At 42.6% G+C, this 23816-nt stretch overlaps 2 protein-coding genes across 2 annotated transcripts; both read right to left on the reverse strand.

Moving 5' to 3' along the window:
* Nucleotides 1-6872: 6872 nt before the first annotated feature.
* wfikkn2a (info WAP, follistatin/kazal, immunoglobulin, kunitz and netrin domain containing 2a) lies at nt 6873-10092 on the reverse strand. The gene is made up of 3 exons (XM_073495168.1): nt 9874-10092; nt 9024-9340; nt 6873-8073 (listed from the first exon to the last, which is right to left on the reverse strand). Exons 1-3 carry the CDS (start codon nt 10090-10092, stop codon nt 6873-6875), a joined length of 1737 nt encoding a protein of 578 aa, XP_073351269.1.
* Nucleotides 10093-17115: 7023 nt separating this feature from the next.
* ankrd40 (ankyrin repeat domain 40) lies at nt 17116-23488 on the reverse strand. Its single transcript, XM_073494979.1, has 5 exons — nt 22875-23488; nt 22180-22328; nt 21429-22067; nt 20765-20946; nt 17116-20118 (listed from the first exon to the last, which is right to left on the reverse strand). Exons 1-5 carry the CDS (start codon nt 23006-23008, stop codon nt 19975-19977), a joined length of 1248 nt encoding a protein of 415 aa, XP_073351080.1. The 5' UTR covers nt 23009-23488; the 3' UTR covers nt 17116-19974.
* Nucleotides 23489-23816: the final 328 nt, after the last annotated feature.

Consider the following 23816-nt stretch of genomic DNA (forward strand, 5'->3'; position numbering starts at 1 on the left):
CACAATACGTATTAATAATGTTCCATTACTTTACTAATTAGCAAATGTCAATAGTAACAGGACACATCATTTTGCACATTTAATGAAGCCCAGCTCCATTAAAGGTGCCTTTCAAACAACCCCAAAACCTAAATATCCACGTTACATCTTTTGTTTTTAAAGGTGCAATATGGGGGCAGCATAATCACCAGAGTAACTGCTAACTGCTGCTAACTGTATACTCTTTCATGATTGTAGTAACTGTTAGCCAGATAGCTCAGTTAGCTGTGCAGTTAGCTTGACAACCCGGAAACTTCACACGTGCTAAACTTTTGGCACACAGCCTGTTGATTTTGACGTATTTTTTTTGCCAAAACATGGCGGAGGAAAGTACCAATGTAGCTGATGGTTAGAAATGTTTTACTTCACATATTGTACATCCATTTTTTATTGCATGTGACGTATAATGTGGTGTGGCATTGTAACCATTAGTCTCTTCCCACGTCTATTTTAGCTAGAAAAGTTAGCTTATTTGTAGCATCCATGTTGTTTCCACATTAGGACTCAAAAGTCCATGAACCCACCAAAGTCAGAAGAACCCCTTCCACACATGTGAAGGAGCATATGAATGCAAGGTGTTTAACATGTACGTCAAGGGGCCAGCCTGCAGTTTGGAGGTATTCGCTGACCCACAACAGCTGGCTTAACGTTAGCCCCGGTGAGTCCAATCCAAACAGTGAATACGCACAACATCCAACTCTGACCTAAACCAGGTGATTCCTGTATATAGCTAGCATTTGCAATGGGTTAGGAAGCCAGCTAATAAGACACAACATGTCAGTTAGACAGCTCTGAAGTTATTGGGTGGCACATTTCTGCCCTTTTGGTGGCAGCTAGCATGTACCGACCAGTCGTACGACTATAACCCTGAATTGCGACAGTGTGTTACTCGGAAGTAACTGTAATATATAATATTTTTTCAAATTGTAATCCCTTACACTGCTCATTACTAAAAAAAGCACTAGTATTGTGCATGCAGTAGCACACATCACAAGCCTGTTAATGAATGAGAGGGTCATTATGAGCTCATTTGCAAGCAACTCTAACAGGGAGGCATTTAAAGTGAGAAGGTCATCTCTCTCTCATACTGTCCTCTGTCTGACAACATCATCCCTTTCATTTTAAAACACTCATAGAAGTGTCACTAACAGTGGCCGTGTCCTTCCCTTCATCCCCCACAGGATTCTCTTTTTGTCTTTTCACATGTATTTGCAGATCATTCTGAACACCTACAGCAGACTGACATTTATTGCTCCCTCTCCCGAAAGCATCTGATCTCCGCTGCCGTTCTGCTGGGTCACACTAGGACACCGGTCCTCGTCCCGAAACGGAAACAATGTGAAATCCCTGAGTAACTCTCTGTGATGTTGGTTTGGGATTAGAACATTTTGTCCCAAGCATCCCTTTATCCCCACCCCCTCCCTCCTCTGTCTCTTTTTTCTGGCCCCTCCCCACCCTCTCCCTCTCCGTCTCTCTCTTGCTGTGTCATTTCTGTTTGGATCTTTGTTTTCTGTGTCCCTCCATCACTCTCATTTATGAAGAGTGATGAAACTAAAACCAATTGTTGCCTATATTTTCCGTTTACCTTTGCACATGCTGGCTAAACAAACACAAACAGACGGTTTCGTGTCTGCATTGCCTCTGAATGCATTTCTAAATTCAGTAAACAGACAAAGGTGTGTGTGCGTAGGATACGTTTGTGTGTGCATGTATCAGCAAAGTGTGCGTATGACATGAATCAAAATCAGGCTGGTGGTGTGACATCTCATTAAAGAGACAGTCTGCCTGCAATGCATTGACAGCACATCTAAATTTCACAACGAAGAGCCTCGGGCACAGTTTGGGGGGGAAGAGGTACTTTCAACGTGTGGTTATATTTCATGCATACACGTCATTGTGTGTTAAGGGTGTGTGCATATACGTCTGCACGTGTCACTGTGGATGATGACTTGCAGCCTGTCACCGTCGCTAGTTCTTTAACCATATTTTGTGATTTACCATGCACACACACCACATATAAATGGTAATGTAGTTCAAAGTCCATAGACTGGGAAACAGGTTTGTATTAAATGATGGCTTATTTTTCTGGCAGTTTGGTTTCTTTCTGCTGGTTTGAATCCATTAAAGCAACTACAACTTCATGCATAAAAGGAGAAAAGATATATTCTGGTATCCCTGCAAGCTTTATCCAATCAGGACAGAGAACTCCATAGAGAGGCGGTCTGTCTGCCAAGCCAACATTAAACATCAGTGAAGACTCTTTCATCACCAGTTAAAACTCCTTGTAGCCGCTTGAATTTCTACATGTGAGCATGCTGTATTTGTGTTCAACTGCATGTTGTGGCATGTACAATAACATGTTTAAATCTCAAGGGGTATTTAGTGTACTTGCCCCTCTATACTTAATTAGAGGGCTTGGGTTTGTTCGGTGCACCGTGTGATGCTGTAATCTATGGAAGGATATGCTATTCCTCTTCAATAACATGGTTATTATTCATTAACAGGAGGTGCATGAAGTATCTGTATGGATGTATAGATGTATAGGGTAGGTATGGATACAACAGAGTGATTTCAGAGGTAACGGTGTCCTAGTTTCCCCCTACACTGAGCAAGCACTATTTTTAGAAAGCAGAGAGATAAGGGGGGTAAAGAATCCCCTCGAGTCGACAGCAGCAGTTTTATGTTCTGGACAATTTACACCCTCCTTATGCTTCCATGACCTTTCTGCCTTCATCGTTCACTCATCCCAGCCCCTTTCATACCCTCCCCTCCTCTCCGTCCTCCCTCCGTCCTCATGTCTCCTTACCTTTTTTGATTCCCCTCTCCTCCCTCCCCCCATCCTGCCACTTTTATATGTTCCCTCCTCTCCTATATTCAATTTTCTTTTCGCCCCATGTCCTCACCTAGTGCCAGCAACATTGATCAACTGCACTCATGCACTCGTTGTGTTCCTGTGTGCACGTGCATGCATGGATTTATCGAGTGTGTGAACGCAGTGTGCTGGTATTCCACATTTTGTCTTGATAATTTATGACTATCTGTCTTTCCGTCCCTCTTCTCTATCCCTTCCCATCTGGCAAATTTTTAGTCTAACCCTACCAACCTACCCAAACACACAGACCAGCTGTGCCCCGGAGAGCTGCTATTGACACTGTGAGTGTGTGTGTGTGTGTGTGTGTGTGTGTGTGTGTGTGTGTGTGTGTGTGTGTGTGTGTGTGTGTGTGTGTGTGTGTGTACACGTGTGTGTAGCTGCACACATCGAGTACCAGCACACATCCAGTGCATTGGGCACAATCTACCAGACCATCTGGATGGCTGCTTGTGGAGGCATTCATTGAGCAAGTGACACAAGTGTGTGTGTGTGTGTGTGTGTAATAGAGAGGAAATTACAATAAAGTCTGTCATGTAAAAGGGAAACTTTTCACTGGAATTTTCACCATAACTTTACTATAATTTCTGTACTTTTAGGTCCTAAATATAATAATTTCTGATAGTAGGTTGAAAAAGGTCTGTTTTACTTCAGCCTCGTTTCTATAACAACTGTTATTTTCTTGATTGCTTCTGTCCACCTTCATCCAAACATATTTCAAGATAGCAATCTTTTGCAGATTCCTGAGACAGGTGGAATCACCCTGAGCAAAATAAAAATAAAATTGATGACTGAATTTGAGTTAAAGTGACTTGTTAAGATGAATATTTTAAACATATTTGATGTATTGTTGATGCACTATAAAGACCGCTTGTCATGAATGAAAATGCTGATAACAAACATGTCTCATATCAAAGAGATCAGCAACCGTTTCAGCCAATTTACAGTAATGTGCTGCCACCCAGTGGACAACTTCATGAATTAGACAAACAGCAGTAATAAAGTTTCAGTAAAAAAAAAGACCACTCCAACAGAGTTATGAATTTGGTAGTTTATTGCATGTTACGGATGGAGGAGAGCTAGACGGATGAAGGAGGGATGGGTTAAGGTAGTGGGATGAAGGGATGAGGGGAGAGGAAAGCAAGGCCGTGGAGGGATGCAGCACATAACAATCCAGTTTTCATTTATTCTCTAAATAGAAAGCAAATGCATTAATTTGCTTGTGTAAGTGAATGTGCGATTATAGTTCACCCCACAGTGTGCATACATCCGCTCACCAAGATGAACCACCTGCATGTGAAGTGGGTCAGACTGTCTTTGTTCTGTCATCACTCCCCATTTTCTCTTTTTCCTCATCTTCAGTAATTATTCATATATTAAAATGTTTCTCTCCCTTTCCCAAAAACAAATGTAAACCAGTGCCTTGTGACCCAGAGTTGTCAAAATAAAGAATATTTCCTGGTGGACTTGCATCTCAAATGATTTGAAGGTTTCTCAGCACACTGCGTCTGTGAGGTGATTCACCACAGTGGACTGATACAAATATGAGTCTTTTGGTCAAAAGTTATTCCTTTTTTAAGATCTTAGAATGAATAAGTTGAATTTTGACTGAGAGACCATGAAAAAATAAAGGGGCAACTCCATCAGTTTTACACATCGCACTACTGCGGACAAGAAAAAAAGCCGTCTAACAGCTTTTGTGGCTCCTGCTTGAAAATGAAAAAAAAATCTGGCGACAGCTTGAAGCTACATGAGCATGAAACGTGAAATCTCTGCTTCTGCTGCATTTTGATCCTTTCATAACTGTTATTGTGGGTCCAACAGTGTTACAAGAGTGAAATACTAAATCCCCAGAGTACTGTTTTTAAATAAATTGGCTTTTAACCTAAATTGTTCATCCAAATTTGTGCTATGATGAACTATTATTGGTTATGTGCATACATTGTGTAGAAAACGATGTTCATTTTGTGAGCAAGGCAATCAAAGTGCAATTAATGGCTAGTTATCTTGGAAGAAAGTCGATCCCTCACTTTTGAACGCCAACAAGTTCACTGATACTGTGTCACTGAGGGCATTGTGCCCCTCCTTTGTGCCTGTGGCTGTCTGGCTTATTATTATGGTCTGTCTGGCAGGCCGCCTGGCTGGTGGTCTCTAAGTGAACTTGATACTGAAATCAGCAGCCGGCTGTGATGTGCAGGGCATCAAGGGAGCTCGTCTGGAGCTCAGCCAGTCACTTAACACTTGTCAACAGTTCTAATGAAAGTGGCCTTTTCCTTGGTGGCCTCTTTTTCATTAGCGGGGTCAGAGGTCTCCGCACAAGGCCGGCGCTCTGTCGGGTCTGAGAGGGTAGGCAGTTGAGGAAGAGGGAGTTAGAAAAGGGGATATGAGGGGGAAGGGGGAAAACATTCAGTGGCTCCTTATGTTTTGTTTCCTGTATGCCCTGCTGGTCCTGGTGACTAACTTTGTTCTTAAGGTCTCCCGCAGCTTCAACACCTGGCACTGTAACAGTTTGCACCTGCTGCATACTCACTCATGTTTTCATTTTCTCCCAGTGTCTTTTTCTCTTAGTCACAAGCCTGAGGAGACGGTGATTCTACAGAACGATTTGGGGTTAATCGAGATAATTAGTGTCAAACTTTGCATTAACTTTGGTTCAGTTCAGGGGTTACATTCCTCTATTTCTACTTGACTTTTTTACTCTCCTTCAATTCCTCTCTCTGTTCTCTATTATGCCCCTTTAACACAGATGTGGCCAACTGAGTGAGTGAAAGAGAGAGATTCAGCCAACATCCCTCTCCTCCTCCTCTTCCCCTTCACCCCGGCCTCTTGCACATGAAAGGGGCCGCCCAAGGCCAGTGGATGGCCGGTGGGGTGTGTGCTATGCGAGGGCCCCAGACCCAGACACAACACAACACACAGCTCTGCAGGCCACCACAGCTGGGCTGGAATGTGACCTGCTTCAGACTACGGACCCTGTGTGTGTGTGTGTGTGTGTGTGTGTGTGTGTGTGTGTGTGTGTGGAGAGGGAAGGAGGAGGACATGGATGGAGGGATGTCAACTACAGAACAGCACATGCACTGGCCGCATGAGCCTTTTGATAAGCTGGGGGCATGTTGGGTGCATAACAACATCACAAAGCAAGGACACAAAGCAGTGTTTGGTCAATTATCTTTATTCATTCTGCCATCGTGTTCCATCAAAGTTTGAATGAAAACTAATATATAATAGATAACAAAAAATATGTCTGTTCTCCATGTAATTAGATCCACGGAGAGACATTCTGCCTATACATATATATATATATATAAATAAATACAGATTATAGAAGTCCACATACATGTTCTGTATTGTAAATTAAAAACTTATCAAAACAGATTCCACAGAAATGTGGATCCAAAGAGCTTATTTGATTCTGGTACATAAACTGAGGCTTGCAAATTGCATTATAGTGAGCTCAAGTGCTCAGGACTGATGTTACATAACGTCTTTGTTGTGATAACCCACAAGAACATAAAGCAAACGTACCAATCACATTAAAACATACTGCTAAACAAATGATATTAGTGTGTTCACATTGGAGAGGAGATCTATAAAGCCATTTTAGTAAACACTTATAAAGATTAAATACTTTGTACAGGGTAAATGCTTGTTGCTAATACTATTCTACCTGCCTTTTCCAGACAGTGTACCCTAGATGTGGCCATGAAAACTGTCTAGAGCTTTGTGGACAGTCTCAGCACAGCATTTGTGAAGAAATCATGGCAAGAATAAAAAGTGAGGAGTGATTTTTCTGAGACCTACTGAGCAATAAGGAACAAAGTAAGGGAGGAAAAACATCTGAAACAGGCAACAAAATGTAACAGATAAGTTACTAGCTTTGTGTTCCCTGGCAGTCGGTCGGACTGGTGAGGTCACTGGAGCTTGGAATAAATCAGAAAACAACATAACTGACTTTTGGAAGACTCTACTGGACGGCAGAGAAATCTTTCAGGAAATCGCAGGTTTTCTTGTGGACGATCTCACGAAGCTTCCTGATTTTACGAGTGCTTGAAGAGCCTACGAAGCTGTCGGGCTGCAGAACGGCCATCCCGTTGTTGACGTCCCCCATGATGATGAGCTGCCCGTTGGCTGTGGTGATATTGGGGCAGGGGCAGTTCCAGTCCATGTTCAGGAGAGTGACCTCCAAGGGCTCTTTGCCAAAGAACCTCAGACCCATCTTCTCATCCTTCAAGATCTCCTCCACCATCACCAAAGCGTGGCCGGACTCCTGCTCCTCTGTCAGCTCAGTCACACGCCCGAGGATCACGAAGTCACTCTTGCAGAAGCTGGTGACCATCTTGCCTCGAGGTTTACATATCTTGCAGTTGTGGTTCTTCGGAAAGGGACACATCTCGTCACAGGCTTCTTTAGACTCGAAGTTGTTCTCGTTGCCACCGCAGCCTCCGTAGACAAAGGACTGACACTTTTTGAGGGCGCTGCTGTAAGCCCAGCGAGGCTCATAGGCTTTGCAAGGCCCTTGGAGACTTGGTAGGCTGCAAGGAGCAGACAGCTCTCCTCCGCATGACAGCATGCAGGTTTCGTAGGTGTCGAAATGGTTACGGTTTTTATTGCACTGACTGTAAGTGAAGGTGAAGCAATTGTTCCTCTTTGGTTCATAGTACCAGCTCATGCTCTCCTCCCCACAGTCATCTGTGTCTGGACTCTTAAGACACTCTTCAGCTGGAAATGGCAGGTTGGTGCTATTCCCCTCTGCATTCTTACCTTTTGCTTCTTTTCTGATCACTACCAAGGGAAAGTGTGATGAAACACTCCCCCCAACATTTTTGGCTGTGCATGTGTAGATGCCGGCATCCTGAAGTTGCGCATTGTATATGACCAGCTGGCCGATGTTGGTGACCACAACGTTCCCTCGGACATGGTTGGGTCTCATTATGGTGTTCTCCTTGCCTTTCAGTTGCTTCTCCCAGGTGATTTCTGGACGTGGCTTCCCGGACACCTCACACAGGAAGCTAGCTGTCTCACCCACGAAAACAGCCTGTTGGGTGGGGCCGCTGTGTATGGCGGGGAGCTGGATGTCAGCTGGCAGGGTGGTCTGGAGGGCAGTGGTGGGATGTAAGGTGGTCTCCGCAGGGATTGGACTGGTGTTTGGCCAGGTCAGGTGGTACCTGTAAGTAGGTTGAATGACAAATGAATTAATTAGAGCGAGGAAATGTCCACGACTCTTCTTTAAAGGTTCAGTGTGGAGGTTTAGTGGTATATAACGGAGAGGTTGCAGATTGCAAATAACTGAATACTGAATACCCTTGCAAGCGAGTATAGAACGCTAAAAATGCAAAAGGCCCTCTCTAGAGCCAGCTTTTGTAAAAACATGGCAGTGCATCTGCCTAAAATACAATGATTCTTATTTTCCAACACATTCTCACTCCCATCTCGTTAAATGCAGCAACTTTGTCAGTGGCCTTAGGCGTCAAACTATGACGCTCTACCTTCCCCTTTAACATTGGTTTTGCACAAGAAGGGCTCCACGGTCAAGTTAGAAATCATACAAGTACAACATCTGGTCAGACTTAAAATAAAGCTTGCTTGCTGACTCACATTTTACTATTTGTAAAGTTGTGAAAACAGCTGCGGTTTGTTCAAGTTTAAGCACAAAAACTACATGGTTAGGTTTGCGTCCAAATATTACTTGGCTAGATTGGTTAGGTTTAGGCACAGAAACTAGTTGGTTAGGTAAAGGCACAAAAGCTACTTGGTTAGGTACTTAACTACAACTACAGTGTCACATTTACAAGTGTAGGGACACTAGCCAGGCAGCTGTATTTGACAAATTGGGAGTGAGAACAACCTGCATTTTTAGGTGATATTACATCGAAATGAAATGAAATCATACTTATGAATGTGTAATGATTATGATTATACTTATATTCCATTTCTGCCTAAAAAATACCCACACACTGAACCTTTTCTGTTGCACACAGAATACATTTGTTATTCTATGCTACAGCCATTTAAAACTTGTTTTAAAATGTCTTAATTTTGAGTACTGAAACGAGACAACTTTACCTCATAACACCAAAAAACAAATAGTAGAGATATAGAATACTTAACATGTTACCTGCAGGTGACCTCAGAGATTGAGATACCCTTGGTACAGGCCTCTGCATCCATGTAGCACTTGTTATAATAGGTCATGCCGTCAGATGCACAGGTGAAGTGGGGTTCTCTCTCACAGCGGTCCCGGCACTTACAAACAGGCTGGCCGTCCCAGATGTCGCACTCTGACCCTTGCTGGGAGCACATGAACTTGTCGCAGGTGGCGCCCTTTGGCATTCCAACAGGGCCCTTGCTGCCCTTGATGTCTATGTAGCGTGCTGCCACACAGCTCTTGTTACCGCAGACATTAGGGCAGCACTTCTCGAAGGACTCACAGTCCTAAAGTTGGAAAAGAGACAGGACGTTTGAACCACATGCCATTATTTCTTTTTGAGTTAATAAACAGTATTAAATACAACATAAAACAGACAGAATGGTTGTGATTCCTGGTGAAGTCTTTCATGTTTTCAGTGTGGATAGGTTTTGATCAACATGACACAGCATGAATGAAAACTTGAAGGAATTAAATTCAGCAAAAACCACTAAGATTATTTTTGTTGAACTGGGTTTCTGCTTGATATTTTTCTTTTAGCACCCCAGGCAGCAGCTCATGCACAATGCAACGACAACAGAAATTGTTGGGAACAGAGACCACTGACACTTTTGAACACCTCAGATTGAAATGTCTTGCAATAGATAATAGATAGTAAGATAAAAAATAAATAAATAAAAATCTAAATCATTCTGCCTCATTTTAAGATATGGCCTCACAACATTTTTCACAAACTACTTTCACATCTGGCTCACTGTCCTCACGTTGCACATTTGCACATGCTGCAGGCTACATCACCTTCAGCTGCGGGTCAGCTCACCTGGTCAGATTCACACTCGCGCATGCAGGTGCTCATAGCATCCACCCACAGGTTGGGGTTCAGGTCGTTCGGGCACAAACCTGCGTGAGAGTACACCACCTTTGCCACGGACATGGGCATGGGCATCGCTCTCACACGGCAGCTGTCCATATAGAGGAGAATAGTGTAACATTGTCCCAGAAGAAACCAAATCCATCGGGGAAACAGCATCCACCACATATCCGGCGCGTAACAGAGCGGACGCTAAAAACAAAAAAACCCCAAAAATCTGTCAAAATCCAACCAGTTTAACCCGACCTTAAAGGTTTTAAAACCCTTCAGACTATCTTCAAACTGTCGCGTAGTTATTTTCTAACCACTAGGATCAGATGGTGCGTAAAAAAAGCGAGAAGAGGAGCGCGCCGGACCGGTCTCGATGTGGAGAGCTCTCCAGGTTAGTCGCTCCACGTTTAATAGCAGCGAGAGATTAGGGCTGCGGTGTGCAAACCCACTTAAGATCTAACTACATGAATTACAGTGGCCTGTCTAGTCGGACGGCAAATCCCAGCTGAGTTACAGTTATGATCAACTTAATTAAAGGAAGAAGAAAAAAGAAAAAAAGTTCGCCAACAGTTTGCAGGCGCTGTTTCGCAGAGGACTGGCGAGACACCTGTGCGTAAGGCGCCGGCTGCCTTAACCCTTAACTTGCAAAGTCGGTGCAAAGGAGGAGATATTAGCAATACTATAACAACTATAGCAGATGATGTTTATTATACAACAGTGGATGTTAATTTAAAAAAAATAATAATGTAAAGATGCTGAATAGAGCCAAAAAATGGATGTAGTTTTTATTATGTTGACAGACTTCATCTTACTTTTTTAACAAATAGTTATTATTGTGTAGTGTTTCATATAAGAAGAGGCTTTGGGTATGTTCATTTAAAAAAAAAAAACATCTTTCTTTCACACATTTAAACACAGTACTCAGTGACATACAGTAATACTGCATGATGTTTCCTGTCCATCTGAGCGAAATGTCTCCAGCAGATGGCACCAAACTTAGTTATTGCAGCTCTGGTGTCGGTTCTGTGCACATCCTTCTCTGGTTTGACTTCTGCACAGAAAATGAACCAAAGGACAGGTTTCACTAAAAGTGCTTGAGTAGAAGTGGGGTGCATTATGTATCATTAAAGGATGGTTTCTTATATGTTAATTCTGGTTGATGATTAGGTTAAAGCTTCTCTCCTCCTCCAACTCCCACTGGATCCTCTTTTCCTACCTCCTCCTCCTCTTGTTTTTCTCCACAGATCTGCGGCCAGACTTTCTAGATAGGTGATGACAAGTATCCTGGAGCCCCAGCTGATGGTGCCATGTTAGCCACCTCTGAGCTGCCTGTTGTGAAATTCAACCTGCAAACATCTGTATTTTTTTTACATTTTACGTATCGCTTGCAACTATTTTATTTTATGCAGTTTATCTCGAGATTACACAGAAATTCTTTCATTATCTTGAGACAACAAGCTGTGTTGGACATAATCAACCCATTGACACATTTCTCTTATTACTCGTGTACATATTGCATCTTGACAAATTACTGAGAATGAAAATGTCACTGATCGAGGCATCAGACTTCAATCAAGACCGGGCAAAGGCAGAAATTGCACTGTGTCTTTCTGTTAGAGGCAACATTTAGATCAGCCCTCGTCATTTCAGCAAAAGATCTGCCCGTCTGCGTCTTCACAGGCGAGCGCAGTGCATTTAACTGTGCTGTTTCATTATGAATTCTCCTCAGCAGTCAAGACAGTAATCTTGAAGGCTGAATCCAGGTGGGATTAAATGAGCCAGACACTTGTTTTTGTAACTCGTCCATGAATATACCCTGATCCAGAGTAAACAAAAATCATTTTCTCGTGATAGATTATTTATTATTTCAAGGAATGGGCTTTTTGTTTGCAAGAGATAACAAGATACAAAAAAATCTTTGAGATAACAATCTTTGTTACCTCAAAATAATGAAATAATCAACTTCATCTCGAGATAACATCATTAAAAAAATAACTGCAAGCATGGCCGTTCTGGGCTTCCATACCCAACCTACTGTTGGTTTATTATTTAACATAATGTAATACAAAACGCAGATGGTGAAGCATAAAAGGCAAATAGTTATAGTGAATATGATTGTGTTCTAAGTCATCATAATGACTTTAACATGTCTTGGTAGCTGAGTATGCCATATGAATATTAAATTACAATTAAAATCACTACTTTGTGCTTTAATTACTCCAAATATGTATCATTGTTCAGTGTCAATGTTGGAATATTGTGTGGTGGGGTTAGTGATAACACAGACAGCAAAAACAAATGGAAATACTATAAAGTTCACGACTCAGGCTATCACAATATTGACACGTAAGAAGTCACAAGTAGTACAGACAGTTTGATATCATGCTGTGAAAACTGGTTTCTTCCCCAAAAGCCTGTTCCAAGAAGTGTTGCAGAAAAAGGGGCTTCAAAGCAAAAGAACTAGGCTGGCGGTCTGTTTGGTCATTTTACATGAACAGAAGAAAATACAATGATAGTAATAAAAGGATCCTGCTGTAGATCAAACTCAACCTCATAATCATTCCGGGGAAAACCACTGAGCTCGAATAAACTAAAAACCTTTATTTTTTGAAGAACTAAAGATTCTACATTTTAGTAGCCTCGCTGCGTGTGTGAGAGTGTAAGTCTCTGTGTGTGTGTGTGCGTGTGTGTGTGCGTGTGTGTGTGCGTGTGTGTGTGTGTGTGCGTGTGCGTGTGTGTGAGAATGGAGTCTGTGCTTCCCAAGCTGAGTCCCTGCTGAGCCCAAAGAGGCCCAGCGTTCTCCAGGCCAAACCCTGCAGTCTTAGTCTGGCCTGTGTCTGTGAGCCCTCTGAAAACACACACACACACACACACACACACACACACACACACACACATACACACGCACACACACACACACACACACACACACACAGGTAAGACTCATAATTCATACATGCAAAAAACGCTGATTATTTAGCTGGCAATACTAATAATTTACATGGAATTGGTTAAATAAAATGGATGAAGATTGCATACATCATCATACTTGTTTTACACACACACACACACACACACACACACACACACACACACACATGCGCACTCTCTCAATTGCCTGCAAATGCACAAACACAGTCAAGCTGTGTTTTCAGTGTCTGCTCACCCACTCACCCCCTCAGGCCCTACACCCCTAACCTTCACCCCTGCATTCCCAGCATAGCCGACACTGGGGCTAAGGGGCATGTCACATATTGAATAAAGCCACACGGTGGACCCCACGCAGGGCGCTCCGACAGCCTATCTGCCTTCAGCGCATGTATTGTCTGCAAACAGACCTTGACTTTGACCTTCTCTGAGCCCAGTTCAAAACAAGTTAACTCAACGGATGTCTGCATTATGTTTATTTTCTCACAATAATAAGATGTTGAGGTTAATGCCACATAAAGCTGATAGATCCAGATGTTTGATTTTGTACAGACAATGCTGTTTCACTATATCGTTATCATGGTACCCTTTGTAATTGCACACATCCACTGACAAAAGCATGCAGAAATCAAAAAACAATAAATAAAAAAACTTTCAGTGTAATAATGTTCGAAACTTACAGACCTGAAGGCAAAATGACTTCATTTGATACATTTTCGTTCAGCCAGGACTCATCTAGAGATGCATATAGGACAAAAAACTTCCTGAATGAGTTCTAGGCTTAGTGGGAATATTGGGGTTTAGTTGGGTCTTCCTCTATGTCACCCTTATAAATGCTGGATTGGATCGTCAGTGCTGCAAAAATAAATAAGATGTAAATTGTAGTTTTTGCTCCTCAGGTTTTGTACAAATTAAACAAACAAGATATATATAGATATAAACTAGTGAGCCTCAGAGGGGTTGATAACCAGATTTTGAAATGCCAGTTGTTACATAATGTTGCTTTAACTTTAGACTCGACTTGACTTGACCTAGAAAAATGACTTGGGACTTGCTTGAGACTCATTCAACGTGCTGTATGTGGGCCTGTACAACTCAAGCAAGAGTGAGGTCAACAAGCCCTGTTCTCACCACAGTGTTTCAACTAAATTGCCAGAATAAATGTCGGCATTGTACATTTCTTAACACAAAAAAATACCCTGCACATCTACTTCATGAGCCAGGTGTGTAGGAGAGGGACAGGTTGACCAAAAGTTGCAAGCAAAAAGTCTTATAGCGGTCTCAAATAGTGGCCTTGCCTAAATGCGGTCTCACCTAGCATCCTCTCCTGATAAGAAAGTCAGAATGTAACGTGATATTTATGGTAGAAATGTTGATGTGATTAGTTGTTTGCGAGATGTGCCATCCCAACATTTTGAAATGAACAGCACCACTGATAAAAAAAAAGGCATAAATCTCTATAGTTTGTCGAGATGTACTGTAGACTCCTGTACATCTAACTTCATTAATCTCTGTGGCTTTACAGCGTCATGCTTTTAACAAGTAGCTCTGTATATTGGATTTATGCCTGTTAGAGAGGGGCACAAATTGTACCAGGGGCCATAGTCCAAGCACATCGCCCGAGGCACGTACTTGTGAGTAACGTCGCCTTCTGCCTCCATTTCTGAAATGCTCTTAGGGGTTCCCGACCACGCAGGTCCACGGCTTCTCTTGCCCACGGCTGAGGCCTGGGAAGCTGGTGGAACGGGTTCAAAACAATGAAGGTGTTATGACTGTTCATACTAAGCTTATTATGAATGTCTCCCTCCAGAACAAAGGAGAGAGACACGTCCAGCCACAGCAGGGCCCTAAGCTGATTCCTCAGCCCCAGTCTAGACACACTGCACAACATGCCGATGGACAGACATGCAGGCGTACATGCGCAGCTTCAGTGAAATGTATGTATCCTGATTGCTTTACATTCCTTTGTCCCTATTTTTAGGTTGCACACACACAAACACACATTTAACTTTCTCCACACCGCTCTCGCTCAGATTACGCAACGGCGCTCTCCTGATCGCATCGCAGTGTCTGAACATCTGCTCGCCGCGTGAACACTGTTGTCTTCACTTTGCTGAAGAGGTTAAGGATTTCACAGATTCTCAAGTGTGTCAGTATGACCATAACTTAGGTGTTGTTTATGTTCTTTAAATCAGAAAGGGAACATAACAAAATGTCTCCTTAGTTCATAACAGAATGTACAACATTGGCTTGAAAATGCAGGTCAAAAGTGAACGGCCTGGTCGAAGACAAAACCACAGCTGGACCGTAGAACAATACTGAAATATGGAACATTGCCAGAAAAGCTATTTATTAGTGTCAATAATGCACATAAGTGTCAATAAAGGGACAATCTGTAAAAAAAAATGTGTAACTGAGCAGCAAACAGTGTAGCTTGACATCAGATTTTTTGTCAGTCCAGTATGTAAGTGAATATTCAGCTCTACTTCACTTGAGCAGATTCTGCAGTAAGACATGCATCAAACGATATAACACTGTCAGTGCACGCCGGAGACAAGGGTTTCTCTACTAACAGGCTAAATCCTTCTTGTACAGTTAAAAAACACTTTGAGTTTCAGTTAATACATTTGTTTTTTCAAAATGATAGCATGGAGTGACATCCACACAGGTACCTGTTAGGAAAAAACAAAAACAAATTCCTAATGGTTGATTATATGGATTTAGTCGATGTAGGTTTGGACAATATTACCATATACGCTGTGAGACAATATATAATTGTCTGTAGAGCTGAGGAAGCCATCCCTTTCATAACTTTTGTAAATCAGTGAGTTGAACCACAGTTTCAAGAGCGGTGTTCAGCTTTGGGATATAAAATGTCACTCAATCATTTTATCCTGTTAGACGTGTGTTTGAAATGTTTCCATAATTGGTGCATTAATTCTTGAGTCAAATCCTTGAATAAGTGAACTTTAAGCTATCACATACACGAGAATGGGACAGAAGGACAGACAAACTGTAAATAAAATGCTTTCAGCCACAGCTGTCAGCGGCACACAGGCACAAAAACAAGTCTTCTTATTCTAGAAGTGCAGTCCTCCCTCCTGAGGCTCCAGTTCAAACCAATGGGGACTGATTAGGAGTGGTATGGTGTCGTTAAATGGATTAGGCAATGTAAACTTTCGCTTATTTCACCTTTCAAGAAACACATTATCCAGTTGAATCTCGACTTATATGAAATCTACAAGGTATCATTCAAAAGTTTGTTCTGACTTTCATAAGCTGCCGTCACTACAAGCAACCTTTCTGCTGAAAGTCACCAGTTAGCCCGGTCACTAGTTAAACCAAAACACCAGTGTAGGCTGCTTTTTTTCCCCGTCATGTCAATGTCATCAAATAAGTAAATATTACAAAGACACTGATCATAGATGCATATATGTGTTCAGAATAAATACTTTGTTGTTAAAATGTCCTTCAGCTAACTCGCTATGGGAAATTATAGGCTAGGCGCTAATATGCTAACAATCAGAGTCATAGGTATGCTGTTAACAACAAGGTGTTTATTCTAAACACAAATATAAACAAAACATTATCAGCATTATTGTAATATTGTGATGACATAAAAGAAGTATTAGACTAATATGACTTTCATGTGTAGTTGTTTTGGGGCTTAGCTGATTCACTTTGGTGAAGTGAAGTTGTTTTTTTGATTTATTTGCATTATTTCTGCTATATGTGCTTTATGTACATTTATTTAGATTACATTTGATCTGTATGTGCTTTTGTTTTTACCTGAATTCTTTGTATATTGTTCTTGTTCTCAATAAAGAAGTCACAGATAAATAAATAGGTGTATTTTAGTATTTGATCTATATAACACAGTATATATTGTCTTTGTATATTTGCAATGACATTTCTAATACAGGCCCATAGTGCACTTTTCGTAATACCTAAAAAAAAAAAATACAGTACACCCTCCGACCAGCAGGAGGCAGTACTATCTGCTTTAAAGGGGCCTGATATGCTGTCTGGTGCTACAGTTTGTGGCTCATCCTATGCCAATATTTGCTCTTCTGCTCCCTCTAGTGGCTCTCAACTGAAACGGACATTTTAATTTAGCTGCAACAAAAAACCTCTAAAAACATGACACTGATCCCTTCATTTAAAGGGAGATTTCAGATAGGCGCTCTTAGACAGACACTACCTTAGTCAGATGGACATAAGTGTGCTTGCAGAAGCACACGTGGTCGGCTTGAGAGAAAAAGAGGGAAGAAATCAAGTATTTCACCATGCTTTATCAAAGAACAGATACAGGTCTCAAGAACGAAAAAACACAGCTTGAACAGTGCCTAAGATTTCTACAAGTACACAGGACGTACTGTATATAAAAATATCAGACTCTGAATGCATAGGTTAAGTCAAACTGTATTCTGCTTTTTCTAGAACAATAAGCAACCCCACAAATACAATGTTAGTCATCTCCTCTCCACATAGTCAAAATTAGATCTTATAAAAACCCATTTCGAACATGCTGCTCTCGCTCACCCAGGGCACAAATCGGCCCGCGGGCTGTTTCCTCCACACAACTGTCCCACTTTTACTCAACCGAGCTCCTGCCTTTTCAACATGTGGCACGACTTCACCTTATAAAGCATTTAACATTGTTGGGAACGTAAAATAAGCACTCTTGGTAGTCTTCTCTTCTCACAGTCAGCAAACTCTCTGGAAACACATTCTCCCCCACCCAATCCCACATTGCACGTAGCTTCAACAGCAGCGTCTCAGCACTTCTCGTCCCATTGTTGAACTCTTTTCTTTGCACGATAATAGACTTCTTTTTGACACAAACACAACAGGCCTAGCTGGTTAAAAAAATTATACAAATTAATAAAAAATAGGTCATAAAACATACAAATAACAGTAAGAGCTTCAGGTATACATTTGAACAGTAAACAGTTACCACTTGGTAAGAAGCCGTTTTGATTGTAGGACATGTGTAGTGGCCGCCTACTGCACTGCTTCAAATAAAAGGAGCCCCAGCATTTAGAATTAAAATGAAATATAAAGTGTTGATGAAAGCAGCATAAGCACGACCACCTGACACAACATGGCTGTGCCTCTTGTCAGTTAAATCCTCAATGTACACTGTTTTTCTCATCAGACATCACCTCTGATTAAGGGACCAAGTAGAAAACATCGTTTCGTTTAAATAAAAGGAGAAATTAAAGGTGCGCTATGTAGTTTTGGAAAAGAAATCCAGAAACTCAAAAGGTAATATTTACAATTGACATTTACATTGATGAGGTAATAACAGAACTCAGAAATATTTATTATTTCCATAGCTGAATAAATAAGCCTTCCTCAGAAGAAAATAAGGACCCCAGAACAGTGTTTGAAGCTAGAAAGGTGGCAGGGTCCGCCACATATAAACAAGGTAAAACAGTATGAATTGTGTTGTCCTTTAAGGTCAGTTTGTTCATTCGGTTAATTCAGTCATGAAAACGAAGAGAGTTTGTTCATTCAGTTTGTTTAAGCATGAAAATGAGTCAATGGAGATTTTCTCAAAAACTACATAGTGCACCTTTAAATATTAACACTAAACTGGCCTTGACAACCGAGCTGAAGCTGTATCTACTGATATTCTGTGTTGCTTTCAGTGCGTTTTAAAGAAAGCTAGTCACCATATAGATAGCCTAGGTTTAACGTGAGGTGACGCAATGATAGTCACGTCAGAAAATATCATTTGGATGAGTGTTGGGGGAACAAGGAAGCGCTCATTATAACATAAAGTGTCACAAACATAGATAATCATGTCCTTTAATATATCTTATTTATTTCCTCTTTGATTTTGGAGGGGGGAAAATGTCTGAAGCAGTGATAGTTCAGTTAGTATCTTTGCTGGCTAGATTAGTTTTTGGTTTTGATTCTAATAATCACAGTTAAACACGAGGACAGCGACTGAAAGTATTCGACAACTTTAAAATCAAGTGGGAGCCTCGTACGCAACCTTTGCCGGGACTCGAGCCTCGTTACTCCGTTAGTACAAATCATTACGACTAAAAAAAAGTTCAAATAAATACTTCACAGTTGACAGTTTAAGTGTTAGGCTGACTGAAACGGATAGCGCACCCTGCGAAGCAGAAGTGAAAATGCGTTGTAGATTTTTTTTAAAATTAAACGAGTCCTGCTTCAAGTTGCTGCACATTTATCTCTACGATATAACTGAAGTTTTTTTGTTTTTTTTCTGACATGTAACGACACGAAAGAACAATTCAAACAAAGCGAATTATTTCTTTTCCACAGTGTTATGACTGGATGATTTAAATACGTAGAAGAAACAGTACTCAAACTCATCCATCCTAAGTGTGGCTGGAGATTAAAGCATACTGTACGTGTGCTCGGCAAATAAAAGTACTATTAGTCCAAAGTCTCACCTGGTGTGAGATTACTTCCACCTCTAAGAACCAGGCCGGTAATGGTTGCCCTCTGCAGGAAAGACACTAAGGTTTTCTGCCTACAGCATATATGAAAGTGTGTACGCAGGCTAGAATATCTGATAACACTCTATGGGTCAGTTTACTGTGTGCAAGTCCGCTGTCCTTCCCTGTGGACTGATGATGAACAGATGAGTTAAGAGTTACGTAAATCCTTCCTGTCGTCCTCTGCTCTCGGCCTTATCAGACCGTTTCCCTCGGTGGCCACAGTCCACAGCCGGTATCAGGTTGTGTCCGTATAAGGCTATTGCAGAATCCCATTCAAGTCCAGTTGTTAAGGAAGACAAGCCGATGTCTCCCTCTGTTGTCCCACCGGAGTCTTGGCACAAAGTGCAGTGGGTGGAGAGAAAGAGATAAAGAGAGGAGAGAGAGGGGCCCGAGTACTCTCGCACATAATCGAGGACACCATGCATCAGTAATCGCTTAGAACTGGTTGGGTACACTAAAGCGGCAGGAGGGCCGGAGGACAGGAGGAGGGCGATAGCTACAGAACTTGAAAGAACAAATCCCAGTTGGGAAATTGGCCAAACACCAAAGCCGGACAAAGCTGTAACAAGGGGCCTGGGCGGGCAACTAGTAACGGTTGCTTTAGCTACAGAAGCCCATCATGAGCGGGGAGACCTCGGGCTCGGTGGTAGCTCTAGTAGGTGAGGCGGGAGGCCTTCATGTTGTAGCAGGGTCTGTCTGTTAGGCCCCCGGTCCCAGAGAAAAGAGACAGGCCCTCTGCTTTCTCCAACACAACCTCCAGCTCCTGAAAGTCCTGCAGCCGAGCCACGTCCTTGTCCTGGACAGGGAAGGAAAAAAAATACATTTAAGTCAACATCATTCATTTCTATCTACCCAGGTTTATTAACGGCCGCCAAAATATATTCAGTTTATGACCATTTTTGACAAAGAAAAGCGTTAAATGGTCATACTTGAGAAGCTGGAACCAGCAAATGACACAGCTGTTCATTAATAATTGCAGCTAATTATCAGCGTGTGTTTCAGTATTATTTCTGACTATATGTCGTAATGTGTCAGAGGCAGTGGGCAACGATTCAAACATAGTAAACACAGAGGGAGAAAGGTAAAGTGAGTCACAAACTGAAATAGAGAGCTTGGGACAGTGTCAGACACGAGTCAGACAGAGAGTCTGACTACATCTATAGATCTCAAGAACAAAACAGGTCAGGCAGCATTGTGACCGCAGGCGGGTGAGTTTAATCTGATCAAAACGTCTCTTTCACTGAATGTAAACACTTTAACATGTGAGACGTTCAGTCTGGGAGTGGTTCAGATGTATTCTCTTCACGTGCACGTGTCAGTATCAAACTTCTTGAACCGACTTCTTGACTTTTTATACGTGTATGTTCTTGTTGCAAACTGTTTACTGAATGTCTCCTCGTGTGGATGACAAAAGGAACTTGTGCGGGCCTTCTCTCTCGTACCTTTCTCAACATGGTGTTTGGCAGCTTGCGGATTTTCTCCACGTGTTCGGCGCCGATGTCCAACTCACGGCAGCAGACCCTCAGGAGGGAACGATAGGTGAGCTCCTGGCGGTCCAGCTCCACCTCGATGAAGTCGTTCTCCCGTGCGTTGGGGTTCTGGATACGCACCTTGAGCACCAACTCTACAGAGAAAAACCAAAGAGATGCCTCTCTTTGAACAAAGATACTGTGTTTTCTGATTAGATGACAGAGACAGCAAAAGGTGAGATTTAATTACAGTGTCTTGTGTGTGATACACGCACGTCTCCTGTACAAGATGGATGTGTAGTTGCTGCTCAGCCTGTGACAGCTCACTCATCATACTGACAGAGTAGGCTACATACACCACTAATAAATCTTTCTGGTTTGACAAGTCGGCTGCCGAGAATGTCGTCATGTCTGAGCTCTCATTGGTCACTTACTTGAATAGCATGCGACAAAAATAAGCACGACAGACAAAAGCCAGCAGCTTTACTTCCTGCTCGTGCAGTACAAACTCAAGCCTTGTAACGACAAAACAATAAGGTCAGAGCTCCCAGCAAAGAAAGTTACTGAACTCCTGTCTGGTACACATTAAAGTGGACGAAGGTTTCCCGCATAATAAAAAGCGGGATGACTCTCTCACCTTGCACATTGACAGGGAAGGTGCCGGTGAAGAAGAAAGGCTGGAAGGCCGGCATGGCCCCACCAGCCTGGCTGTAGCTCAGCTGCTGTGGGATGGACTGCTGCCGGCTCATTGTTGGGTTAGCGGCGGCCACCGGAGCCTGGACCTGGCCCCCGCCGCTGCTGGCCAAGCTGGGGCTGGGCGAGGGCAAAGGAGACGAGCACATGGTGCCGTTGTGCGCCACCGCGTGCGGGTAGTCAGCGTGGTTGATGAGGTGCGGCCCCACCGACAGGTCAATGGGCACCGTGCAGTTAACAACAGCGTGGTTGTTGTGGGGTGAGGCTGACACGCCGTTTTGCTCAGTCACAGGGATGAAGTCTCCTGCCTGGGCCTGGCTGCGGGTGCTGGGGTTTTGAGGGGGAGGAGGAGAAGGGCCTTCGGAGAGCAGCGATTTCTGGGGCTCGTGAGTCGGGGAAAGGGAGGCTGAGTCACTTTGCGTGTCCTCGTCGTGTTCTCCAGAACCGTTCTGTGTGAAATGCTGGGCCAGGATGAGCTCTGACTTGTTATCCATCTTGGAATACATGAAGGGAGGGTTGGACAGGTAGTTGGGGATGATTGGCAGCTCAGGCTCTTTGACTTCAGGCACTTCCTCCACTTCAACTGCAGTAATAACGTGCATGAAACAAAAACGTTACAAACCAGACAGATTATGCAGGTTTTAACCGGTAAATTACAACTTCAGGTATCGCATGGTAAGAAGTGTGTAGTTTACCTCCTAAAAGTCGTTTGATCTCCGGCTTGGATGTGAGTTGCGAGGCCAACTCATCCTTAGCTGTGAGGATTTCTTTGTCCGCTCCACAACTGAGTAAGTAGGACACTATGTGCTTATGGTTCCTCTTGCAGGCCCAGTGCAGGCACGTCCTGGTGGGATTATTGGAGAGAGAACCACAACGCTAACACACGCCGATATGAATGACTTAACATTTATAACATGATCGATTTACATAGCTTCACCGATCGTCACACAGATTGTGTACTGAACTAGGAAGCTGGGAGTCTTACAGCAGCTGAAAAGTGTCAGAATAAAAGTCATGCACTGTAATTACCTGTCATTTAAAACAGTTTTACTTCATATGAATATATAATAAACTAACTAATAGGAACAGGCTTGCCATGTGCCAAGTAACAGCTTGTTTTCCCTAACTTCTGTTGGTCTGAGGTTACCAAAATAAAAGCACTATATATTTTAAAAACCTATATTCACTGTTTGACTAAGCTAGATAAAAAGTGGCACTTCAGGCAGAATAACCAGCCTTGGTCTGTCTAATAAGATCACACTTAGTCCCTGTAACAACACGTTTGGCTGCACTGAACTTTCCAGCAATCATCAAACAGTAAATATTTACAAATCTGTTAAGCTAATTAGCACGGCACGGCTCGCCTCTGTTGTTTTTTTCCCCCACTCACCATCCATTGATTTCGTTCTGTGAATTAACATTCACTCCACTCTCCACCAATGTCCGCACTTCGTCGATGTCCCCGATGGCAGACGCCTCTCTCAGACGCTCCTGTAATTCTTTATCCAACGAAGTGGTGGACATTTTGGTACAGGCTACCAGCGCTGCGAGATCATAGGACACACAAAAGCCTCTCGGATTACGCTGTCAATACTAATCGCCTACCGATTTCCCCCGCTGATGGCACACAGGTCCACTATAAATAGGCTCGCCAGCTAGCATTAGCTACGCGGCTAATCGTACCTGCTGGCTAGCTTAACGAGGCGCTAGCAGTCTTTGCTGCTAGCTTGTGGCATCAAACCGCTTCGGCTAATGTGTTGCTAACGTCTCCGTGTTGACGGTCCGGGTCTGTGGCGTTTACACCGCAGGCTCCGTCCTCTGCGTTTGTTTACGGTAGTGGTTAAAGTTACACTATCACTGTCAACTCTCATTCAATCATTCACTCGGTGGTGTCAGAGGTCCGCTAGTGGGCTGCCAGAAAACACCACCGCCTCATCGGGGGGCATCTTTAGATGTAACAACAGCGGGCACGAATGTTTAGTTCCCCTCTGATACTTTCTATTACCTGTTGGTGCCACATCATCAATGTATGTGAAATCCTTCTAGACCACATTAAATGTTCAGTTAGTTATTTTCTTTTATTAGGTATAAATTCATGCTAGTATCCAGTTTTTTATATATAGTTTCACTGATCTCCACAACAGAAAACCTTTCAATTGTTATATCATTTTTTTATTTTTTTTTTATTGATTATAACCAATGTGTTTTTATTTTTTGTAAAATGTTTCAATATTGTTGCATTTACATGGCCAACATTTTAAAGGTGCACTATGTAGTTTGGGGAAGACATTTTAATCAGAAGAGACAGATATTCATTAACCTTAAAGGACAA

This window comes from Pagrus major, chromosome 23, assembly GCF_040436345.1.
Source record: "Pagrus major chromosome 23, Pma_NU_1.0".
Lineage (NCBI taxonomy): Eukaryota > Metazoa > Chordata > Actinopteri > Spariformes > Sparidae > Pagrus > Pagrus major.